At 43.5% G+C, this 11881-nt stretch overlaps 1 protein-coding gene across 7 annotated transcripts in view; it reads right to left on the reverse strand.

Annotated features, from left to right (window-relative positions):
* SBF2 (SET binding factor 2) overlaps window positions 1–10828 on the reverse strand; it is a 265755-nt gene extending 254927 nt beyond the window's left edge. For all 7 annotated transcript variants that reach the window (XM_060767041.2, XM_060767036.2, XM_060767031.2 and 4 more), the window contains exon 1: window positions 10596–10828. In XM_060767041.2, coding sequence (XP_060623024.2) covers window positions 10596–10650 — 55 coding nt within the window. In that variant the 5' untranslated portion in view covers window positions 10651–10828. The remainder of the gene's footprint in view (window positions 1–10595) is intronic.
* Between the last annotated feature and the right edge of the window lie 1053 nt (window positions 10829–11881).

An 11881-nucleotide genomic window follows, 5' to 3' on the forward strand; every position in this document is an offset into this window, starting at 1 on the left:
CTGTAGAAATAGGATGATGAAGCAGATACACTTCTCATCTGATCCAGAAGGGTTCTGCTTGTATTCTCAATGTTTGATATCAGGAACTTTGTTCAACTAGAAAATAGCTTCTGCATGGCGCAAAGTAAGAACTCTGTTCAAAAGCATTAGCAAAAACACCCTGAATAACGTACACGAGATAATCTTGACATGTTAATTTTAAAACGTTTAGGACAGCTGTTCCTATTACCAACAGTAGAACAACAATGGATATGTGGCATTGTACTAATAGCACAGTATAAGTATTTAGGGTGGAAGTGTTAAGTGGTGTGAGCTTATAGATGTTGCATAATGTTCAAACATGAATGTGGAACACATATCTGTGTTATCCAACAGCAGTATATTCTGTAGGCCTGTGTACAGTAAACATCACAGTCATGGAATCTGACAAAGAAAGAAAGGTCAATTCTCCATGCATTATGGGATTGTATGTGGGATAAAGGAATTTAGAACAGACACTGCATATCTATTCTTTCTCAGAACATTCTCTCTCAAATAGTTTGAATTACTGGGTTCTAAGAGAAAGAAGAAATAAACAAAAATATGATTTAAGGTTTACTTTTTAATTCTAGAGTAAATTACAGTAAAATGTATTAGTTTCAAATTGATAAAGCATTTACATATTTTAAAACACATAGCAGCAAGGTATTTATTTCTGGTTATATTCCTTCATACAAGCAATCAGCATGTCTCATCTTTTCAGCAACCTAAAAATTTAAAGCAACTATACTTGTTTTAAATTTTTACCATTTTAAAGCATTGTTGTTTCCATATTAATTAGAAAACAGATAAAACAGCCTTATGGAAATATACTATTTACACAGCAGCAGTTCTGTAAGGATTTCACTTTCTGGAATAGCTTTATACTGCCAATATATATAAATGAAAAGTTAAATGTATTCTTCAGGTGTTTTCATCTCAGAGTTGAAAGTACACTGAATATGTACTGCTTAGTAAAAAAAAAAGATGCAGAATGAGACATGCTAATAAAATTCTATAAAATCTCCATAAGTGGGTATTGAATTGCAAGTTTATACACTATTATTGTGATTAGGAAAAACTATATTTACAATATAACAAAAACAAGGTCAACACACACTACAAGCCTAAAATTATCTAAGAATGAGGTGCCAAGATAATAGATTTATCTAAGACAGTGGTTCCCAAACTGTGTTCTGCAAAACCCTAGAGATTTGCAAGAACATCATAATGGTTCCGTGAAAAACCTTTAAAATCCAATTTTAAATGGATTCTGAAATAAAACCATAGAGAGGTATTTCTCAGACACCAGCAGGGACACTGAGTAGGTACAAAACCCATTTATCAATTGAAATAAATCTCACATACTATCCTTGCCAGAGTATTAAGGTCTTTTTGAAATTCAATGTATCTATATTTTAAAAATAAATTCTGAATCTGTGCCACTGAATGACAGTTGGGTAGAACTGATAGACATATATCTGTCATTAACCAGAACGGCTATCCGAGCTCTGCTCTTCTGCATGTTACTTATCAATGTGAATCAAGCTTTTCCACTTATGCTGCCCCAGATTAACATATTCAGATGTCAGACATAAAGCCCTATTTTAAGTACAAAAATGAAACAATTTTATTCATCACATTAAGTGTGAAACAAATACTATCTACTACCAAAATAGAAGTTTGCGGTTATATTAAAAATTCTTTATATACTCTTTATTTCCAAACCTACACTATACAAAGCACTTAGGCTACAGGGGATGAGGAAAGAAGGAAAAACTTTGTGCTTAGTAAAAATCAGGGCTAGAATTAGAGTTCTGTATCTTTTGGAAAAAATGTCTTTTAAAATGTTTCATGACTGAAAACGTTTGGGAAGTGCTGGTCTAAGGTAGAGTCAAGGTAGGGTTTGGCTTATTAAGAAATCACAGGATGTAGGTAATATATTTCTTGCATATCATAATGAAGTATAAGCCTGCAGGAAGATTGCTTCTTAACTTTAATATTTTTGTTGTTGTTCATTCGTTCAGTCGTCTCCGACTGTTCGTGACCTCATGGACCAGTCCACGCCAGAGCTCCCTGTCGGCCGTCACCACCCCCAGCTCCTTCAAGGTCAGTCCAGTCACTTCAAGGATGCCATCCATCCATCTTGTCCTTGGTCGGCCCCTCTTCCTTTTGCCTTCCACTTTCCCCAGCATAATTGTCTTCTCTGGGCTTTGCTGTCTCCTCATGATGTGGCCAAAGTACTTCGACTTAGTCTCTAGTATCCTTCCCTCCAATGAGCAGTCGGGCTTTATTTCCTGGAGGATGGACTGGTTGGATCTTCTCGCAGTCCAAGGCACTCTCAGCACTTTCCTCCAACACCACAGTTCAAAAGCATCTATCTTCCTTCGCTCAGCCTTCCCTAAGGTCCAGCTCTCACATCTGTAGGTTACTACAGGGAATACCATGGCTTTGACTAGGCGGATCTTTGTTGCCAGTCTGATGTCTCTACTCTTTATTATTTTATCGAGACTGGACATTGCTCTCCTCCCAAGAAGTAAGCGTCTTCTGATTTCCTAGCCACAGTCTGCATCTGCAGTAATCTTTGCACCTAGAAATACAAAGTCTGTCAAGGCCTCCACGTTTTCTCCCTCTATTTCCTAGTTGTCAATCATTCTTATTGCCATAATCTTGGTTTTTTTGATGTTTAGCTGCAACCCAGCTTTTGCGCTTTCTTCTTTCACCTTGATTAGAAGGCTCCTCAGCTCCTCCTCGCTTTCGGCCATCAGAGTGGTGTCATCTGCATATCTGAGGTTGTTAATGTTTCTTCCAGCAATTTTTACCCCAGCTTTGCATTCATCAAGCCCCGCACATCGCATGATGTGTTCTGCATACAAGTTAAAAAGGTTGGGTGAGAGTATGCAGCCTTGCCGTACGCCTTTCCCAATCTTGAACCAGTCTGTTGTTCCGTGGTCAGTTCTTACTGTTGCTACTTGGTCCTTGTACAGATTCCTCAGGAGAGAGACAAGGTGGCTTTGTATGCCCATCCCACCAAGAACTTGCCACAATTTATTATGATCCACACAGTCAAAGGCTTTAGAATAGTCAATGAAGCAAAAATAGATGTTTTTCTGAAACTCCCTGCCTTTCTCCATTATCCAGCGGATATTGGCAATCTGGTCTCTGGTTCCTCTGCCTTTTCTAAACCCAGCTTGAACATCTGGCAACTCTCGCTCCATGTATTGCTGGAGTCTTCCTTGCAGGATCTTGAGCATTACCTTACTGGCATGAGAAATAAGGGCCACTGTACGGAAGTTGGAGCAGTCTTTCGCATTTCCCTTTTTTGGTATGGGGATATAAGTTGATTTTTTCCAGTCTGATGGCCATTCTTGTGTTTTCCATATTTGCTGGCATATGGCATGCATCACCTTGACAGCATCATCTTTTAAGATTTTAAACAGTTCAGCTGGGATCCCATCATCTCCTGCTGCCTTGTTGTTAGCAATGCTTCTTAAGGCCCATTCCACCTCACTCCTCAGGATGTCTGGTTCTAATTCATTCACCACACCGTCAAAGCTATCCTCAATATTATTATCCTTCCTATACAGATCTTCTGTATAGTCTTGCCACCTTCTCTTGATCTCTTCAGCTTCTGTTAGGTCCCTGCCATCTTTGTTTCTTATCATACCAATTTTTGCCTGAAATTTACCTCCAATGTTTCTAATTTTCTGGATGAGGTCTCTTGTCCTTCCTATTCTGTTGTCTTCTTCCACTTCCATGCATTGCTTGTTTAAAAATAGTTCCTTATCTCTTCTGGCTAACCTCTGGAATTGCGCATTTAACTGGGCATATCTCCCCTTATCCCTGTTTCCTTTTGCTTTCCTCCTTTCTTGGGCTACTTCCAGTGTCTCAGCAGACAACCATTTTGCCTTCTTGGTTTTCTGTTTCTTTGGAACGTACTTTGTTGCCGCCTCCTGAACAATGTCTCGGACTTCTGTCCATAGTTCTTCTGGGACTCTGTTTATTAAATCTAGTCCTTCAAATCTGTTCTTCACTTCCACTGTATATTCGCTAGGAATGTTAGTGAGATCATATCTAACTGGTCTGTGTATTTTCCCTGATCTCTTTAGTTTTATTCTAAATTGAGCAATAAGAAGTTCGTGATCTGAGCTACAGTCAGCCCCAGGTCTTGTTTTCGCCGACTGGATGGATGTCCGCCACCTTTGGCTGCAAAGAATGTAGTCAATCTGATTTCGGTGCTGACCATCTGGTGAAGTCCATGTATAAAGCCGTCTTTTAGGTTGTTGGAAGAGAGTGTTTGTTATACACAGCGAGTTTTCTTGGCAAAATTCTATCAGCCTGCGTCCCGCTTCATTTTGTTCTCCCAGACCATGCTTGCCTGTGATCCCAGTTGTCATTTGACTTCCCACCTTGGCATTCCAGTCTCCTGTAATGAAAATAATGTCTCTTTTTGGTGTATTATCCAGTAGGTCCTGCAGATCCTCATAGAACTGATCTACTTCTGCTTCTTCAGCAGCTGTGGTTGGGGCATATATTTGGATCACTGTGATGTTGAAAGGCTTTCCTTGCACTCGAATTGAGATCATTCTGTCATTTTTTGGGTTGTATCCAAGCACCGCTTTAGCAAATTTCTTATTAATTATGAAGGCTACTCCATTTCTTCGATGTTCCTCTTGTCCGCAGTAGTAGATCTGGTGGTCATCTGATGTGAAGTGGCCCATTCCAGTCCATTTCAGTTCGCTGACCCCCACAATGTCTATCTTTAGTCTTGACATCTCACCAATAACAACATCCAATTTGCCCTGGCTCATAGATCTTACATTCCAGGTTCCTATGGTGTGTTGATCTTTAGAGCATCGGATTCGTCGTTCACCTCCAGTACCGTCGGCCGCTAGCCTTCCTTTCGGCTTTGAGCTAGCTGCGTCATCACATCTGGCGCTAGTTGAACTTATCCTCTGCTCCTCCCCAGTAGCATTTTGACCATCTTCCGACCTGGGAGTCCCATCTTCCAATAGCATACCGACATATCTCTGGTTGTACTGGTCCATTTAGTTTTCTTGGCAAGGATACTGGGGTGGTTTGCCATTGCCTTCCCCAGGGATCATGCTTGGTCTGACCTCTCTGCCACGACCGTCCCGTCTTGGGTGACCCTTCACGGTTTCGCTCATGACATCATTGAGGTGCTCAAGCTCCAGCGCCACAACAATTTTTTGTACATTACTTGTATTGGAAATACTTTCAACAACAATTTAATGCAGTAGTACTTCACACTACTTTATAATTTTGCATTGTATATGTGCATTTGAAACTTTTTTGTAAAATACAAAAGTTTTTTGTAAAATACAAGGAATAAGCATTCTGCTCATCCCTCCCTAGTATTCCCTTCAACAACTATATCTGCTTATGACAAGCATAAGAGTAATTATGTGATACATTCTATCTTTCCAAATATTCAGCATGCTGAACATCCCTGAAGGGTTTACAACACTACACAGCAAAAGGAAAGAATTATAATAGTTGGTACATTTGCTACACCTGTAGAGATGACACAGGGTGACGTTTATACAGGTTTAAGAAATTATAAAAACTGCCCATAGAATACTGGCTTGCTTTTCTTTTCTTTTCAAGCATGTCTGTGAACATAGCCATGATACATCATCAGAATCCTTTATTCAGAACATATGACTAAGGGTCCTTCCAGACAGGCCCTATATCCCAGGATCTGATCCCAGGTTTTCTGTTTATCCCAGATTATCTCACAGCACAGGCTCATATAATCCAGTTTAAAGCAGAAAGGCTGGGATCTGAGCCTGGGATGTAGGGCCTGTCTGGAAGGGTCCTAAGGGTTGCTGAAAAAAGAGGTGTTAAATATTGTTTAGTACAGACCCACACAAACTCCTTCATTTATTCTCCCAGATTCAAAACTTCTGCCGGGAATTAATGTTAAGGCAACCATGATAAATGGGGCCTATTGTTCCTGACTCAAAAGTTTTGGTGGTTTTCCCTTATGTAAAATTCTAACAACCACTCCTCACAGAGACAACAAAAAAGCTATCAACTGAATTATCAATGGAAGGAAATCGTATAAACCCTTCAGCTATCTATATATAAATACCTGTGTGATCTGTATTGTTTACATAGGCACCTGTCTAATCTCAGAAACTAAGCACAACAAGAACTGGTTAGAAATTGGATAGGACCAAAAAAATACTTAATGATAGCTCAAGGCCCTTTCACACAGCCGTATAACCCTGAATATCAAGGTAGAAAATCCCACAATATCTGCATTGAACTGAGTTATCAGTCCACACTGTCATACATTCCAGTTCAAAGCAGAAAATGTGGGATTTTATTCAGCTGTATGGAAGGGGCCTCAGAGCCCTTCCAGACAAGCCCAAAATCTTTAAATAGGGTGGACCTGAGCTGCCACAACAACTCCACCAGCTCATTGAACAAGAGTGGGTGACCGGGAAAATCCCAACAGAGTTCAAAAAAGGGGAAGGAACAGACTGCAGGAACTATCTCCCTTCTAACCTCAGCTGGGAAAATCCTCACATTGCAAACAGCCTTCTACCGCTCTCAGAAGACACCCTCCTGGAATCTCAGGATGGCTTCTGACCCTCCAGAAGAACAGTGGACATGATCTTCACTGCAGGACAGCTCCAAGAAAAAGGCAGGGAACAAAATCAACCTCTGTACATGGCTTTCATTGACCTTGCAAAGGCATTAGAAACAGTGAATTGCAGTGCTCTCTGGACCATTCTGCAAAAAATTGAGTGCCCTGACAAATTTGTGAACTTTTTGCAGCTCCTCCACAACGACATGATGGTAACAGTCTTGGACAGTCACCGAACACAATCCAGAGCAGAAGAGAAAACTGGCAAAAGAAGGCTCTCCATGGACAGTTCCCGGCAAAAACTGAGAGACAAATTGACAAAGAAAAAACATGGCTGTGGCTCACAAATGGAACTTTGAAAAAGGAGACGGAGGGCCTGATTCTGGCAGCCCAAGAACAAGCCATTAGAACCAATGCCATCAAAGCCAGAATTGAAAAGTTGACAACAGATCCCAAATGTAGACTGCAAGGAAGCAGATTGAACAATAGATCACATCCTCAGCTGCTTCAAGAAGATCCCACAGATAGATTACAAGCAGAGGCATAAAACCGTTGCTCAGATGATAAACTGGAACCTGTGCCACAAATACTATCTGCCTGCCACAAAGAACTGGTGGGATCACAAGCCGGAAAAAGTTACAGCAAATGAACACATCAAACTCCTCTGGGACTTCCGAATTCAGACAGACAGAGTTCTAGAGCACAATATTCCTTACCTCACGATCGTGTTAAAAAACAAAGTGTGGATTGTCGATGTTGCAATCCCAGGTGACAGCAGGATTGAAGAGAAACAACTGGAAAAGCTGACACGATATGAGGATTTAAAGATCAAACTACAAAGACTCTGGCACAAGCCAGTCAAGGTGGTCCCAGTGGTGATCGGCACACTGGGTGCAGTGTCTAAAGACCTTGGCCTGCACTTAAACACAATCAGCGCTGACAAAATTACCATCTGCCAGCTGCAGAAGGCCACCTTACTGAGATCTGCATGCATTATTCGCCAATACATCACACAGTCCTAGACACTTGGGAAGTGTCCGACGTGTGATCCAATACAACAGCCAGCAGAGTGATCTTGTCTGCTGTGGACTCATCTTGTTGTATTTCAAATAATAATAATAATAATAATAATAATAAATAAACTTTATTTTATAAAAGTATGATAGTTGGGAGCCAGTGCTCATAGCGCTACAATGGTTGCACAATGTGGCTCCCACGAAACAGCACATTGAGTGAGAAACAGCTGCGGGAGGATACCAGTGAAGTAATGTAACGCAGGTGGGACAGGATAACAGTGAAATAATGTAACAGTTTCTGGATTTGATTCATATTTCACCACTGCTCATATTTCTCCCCTCCTTTTTATCCTTCCTTCCAATGCAACTATGTTTTTGAACGTCTTTGCATAGGATCTCCGGACAGCCTACTTAACTATGCTTGCCTGTTTCCCCTCTCCCTTTCTACCGAACTACCTTGTCGACTCTGTCCCAGCTGTATCTCTCACAGCGTCTGGTCTCTCGCGCACATGGTGCTGTGTCTTGCGCACGTGTTCCCTTCTCTAATTCAGAGCCGCGTTACGCAACCAGCGTAGTGCTACCAGCACTGGGTCCCAGCTATCATACTTTTACCCTTTACTTATATCCCATCATCATCTCCCTGAAGGAACTCAAGGTGGCTTACAAGGCACTCCAGGGTGAACATATAACATCCAATAGGCAAAAAAGTATAAAACAAGTCACATAAAATTATTGCAACAAGTGTAAGTATATCCCAAGATCCAATCCCAGGTTTCCTTCTTTTGAAGCTTTTAAACAGAGGCTGGATGGCCATCTGTCAGGGGTGCTTTAAATGCAATATTCCTGCTTCTAGGCAGGGGGTTGGACTTGATGGCCCATGAGGTCTCTTCCAACTCTATGATTCTATGATATGATTCCACACTGCCAGATAATCTGGGATAAACAGAAAACCTGGAATCAGATCCTGGGATATAGGGCCTGTCTGGCTCTCAGAGGAAGAAACTGGAGAAACAAACACCTGTTTCTCTCATAACACAATCCTATTAATGTAATGTATTTCCTCAATTGTAGGATGCCCTTTTCATCTATGAAAAAATTTCTAAAATGAGATGCATTTTAGAATTCAGTATATATACTGTTGGATGTTACTGAAATTATAATTGATGAAATATGGTAATTGGGTCATCATAAGTAAACAGGAAACTTGAAGCATGCATGCAGATATATATATATATATATATATATATAAAATATATAATATATAATATATAATATATAATACACACACATAGATATTATTTACTTATTTTTTGAGGTATTTCTATCCCTTTCCTTCTCAACCCCCCGAAGGGGGACTTAGGATGGCTTACATTTGGTAGCAATTCGATGCCGCTACATATAACAGAGCAATATAATAACAATTAAAACAATGAGTAAAACTGGGTTGTTGTAGGTTTTTTTCGGGCTATTGGCCATGGTCTAGAGGCATTCTCTCCTGATGTTTCACCTGCTTCTATGGCAAGCATCCTCAGAGGTAGTGAGGTGAGGATTCCAGCCATGAAAGCCTTCGACAATGAGTAAAACATTCATTAAAACAGTAAAAAACAGTATTAACAGCCGTATCACCATTCCAGTCAATTCCATATCCAATTCCATGTCCAAAGAGCTATCTATGTCTGTTGTCCAAAAAAGCCTGGTCCTAGAACCACGACTTCAATTTCTTCCTAAATGACAGGAGGGACTGAGCCAATCTTACCTCAGTGGGAAGCGAGCTCCACAGGTGGGGGGCCACAGCCGAGAAGGCCCTGTCTGTTGTCCCCGCCAGACGTATTTGTGAGTGAGAGCAGGGCCTCCCTGGATTATCTTAAATTGCAAGGCGGGACGTAGAGGGAGATGTGTTCCGACAAGTAAGCTGGGCCAGAACCGTATAGGGCAGTGGTTCTCACCCTGTTGGTCCCCAGATGTTTTGGCCTTCAACTCCCAGAAATCCTAACAGCTGGTAAACTGGCTGGGATTTCCTGGAGTTGTAGGACAAAACACCTGGGGACCCACAGGTTGAGAACCACTGGTATAGGGCTTTAGGGGAGGCTGAGCGAAGGAAGATAGATGCTTTTGAACTGTGGTGTTGGAGGAAAGTTCTGAGAGTGCCTTGGACTGCGAGAAGATCCAACCAGTCCATCCTCCAGGAAATAAAGCCCGACTGCTCATTGGAGGGAAGGATACTAGAGACAAAGTTGAAGTACTTTGGCCACATCATGAGGAGACAGCAAAGCCTAGAGAAGACAATTATGCTGGGGAAGGTGGAAGGCAAAAGGAAGAGGGGCCGACCAAGGGCAAGATGGATGGATGGCATCGTTGAAGTGACTGGATTGACCTTGAAGGAGCTGGGGGTGGTGACGGCCGACAGGGAGCTCTGCCGTGGGCTGGTCCATGAGGTCACGAAGAGTCGGAGACGACTGAACGAATGAACAACAACAGATAGATAGATACAATACATTTCCATTTACACAAACAGTGTCACAGGATTCCTTCCTTGGCTAGGAAGTGTCTTATGTCAGGAGAGAGACTGCTAGAGAAGGAGAAGCAGCCTTGTTTGTTTCCCCCCACAGGAGACCCTGCTGGGAAAGAGCTGTGGGGCCACATTAGCCAGCCTCAAGGCCCCTCCCCGCTTCCCGGATTTCCCAGCCTCCAATACGCGGTGGCTCTTCCAGAGAGGAAGCGTCCCCTCCTGTTCCCAAAGGGGCGGAGTCCCGCTCCCATCCCGCAACAAACAGCTCCTGCGTGTCAGCTGCCCAGCCGCCGGGCTTCCTTTTTCCTGTGAGGGAAGCGACGCCCGACACGCACACAGGCACACAGCCGCTTCCTCCGTGAGGGGAAGGGAGCACCCCCCCCCCATTCCCACGGCCTCCCCCCTCACAACATGGCCCCTCGCTGGCCACACCTACCTGTCTTCTCGTGGTCATAGCCCACCACAATGAAATAATCCGCCAGCCTGGCCATGGCGGCGGAGGGCCCTCCTCGGCTCCCTCCAGGCCTGCCCAAGCTGCCCACGCCAACGCCGCCGCCGAAGAGCTCAGCATCCTCCGCTCGGTCCCGGCGCCAGAAGCAGCCGCGGCGGCGGCAGCAGCAGCAGCAGCACCTCAGCCATGTTGGGCACTCACAAGACGCGAGTGCGCATGCGCGCTCCTCCTCTTCTCCCCCCGCCTTCCCCTCTCCCTCTGTGACCTCGTGCGCGGGGGCAACACTGAATGAAGCCCGGGCAGTGAGTGGCAAGAGGGTCTCCTCTCTCCTGGCTTGTTTGGTATCTCCCTCGTTCACTTCAGGGTGGCATGGTCTTTAGTCCTCGTCTTGGAAGGCTCAGCCATCCTCTTCAGTCTGGGGCTGCTTTCCTGCTTGGGAAGTTCAGGCGAAGCTTTCTTAGGAGAGGAGCACAAGCTGCCTTCTGCTAATCACCTCTCAACAAAGGTTTGCTCTAGGCACTGTCAGGCCATTATATGCTAATCAAGGTGGTCAGTTGAAACATTCACACCTAGCTCCAGCAGACAAGAGTCCTTTGTCTCCCCCTGGTCATTCCACAGATATATAAACCCTTTTTCCTAGTTCCAACAGACCTCACTACCTCTGAGGATGCTTGCCATGGATGCAGGCAGGCATGTAGCCGGGGAGGGGGGCTTGGGGGGCTTCAGCCCCCCCCCCCCCCGAAATTCTCATGGTGGTTCGCGAGAAGACCTTACTGGTGCATTATTTAAACTGTTATGTTTATTCATATCATAATCTGATCACCATACTCAATATATCCCATATGCATGGGGGTATTGGGGTAACGATACAAAAGGTTTGCTAGGCTAGACCCTCTTTCACTCAGACTCAGCCCCCCCCCCCCCCGAAACAAACTCAGCCTCCTTCCCCCCGAATCGAAATCCTGGATGCAGGCGAGACGTCAGGAGGGAATGCCTCTAGACCATGGCCATATAGCCCGAAAAAACCTACAACAACCCAGAAGCTGCCTTTCTTGGCTTTCAATAATAGGGTAGCATGTCATGTTTCAGCCCAGGAATTGCCATGGAGGAAGCGAAACTGAGCTCAACACATCTACACTCTGGAATCAATGCAGTTTGACACCACTTTAACCACCAGGCAGGCTGTGGAATCCAAAAAAATAGACTTGCATTGCCCTGAGCGAAATAGAAAAGGCATGGAGAGATCAATATGCAGAAAACCTGTTGTTGCA

The sequence above is a fragment of the Anolis sagrei genome, chromosome 1 (genome assembly GCF_037176765.1).
Source record: "Anolis sagrei isolate rAnoSag1 chromosome 1, rAnoSag1.mat, whole genome shotgun sequence".
In the NCBI taxonomy this organism is placed as follows: Eukaryota; Metazoa; Chordata; class Lepidosauria; order Squamata; family Dactyloidae; genus Anolis; species Anolis sagrei.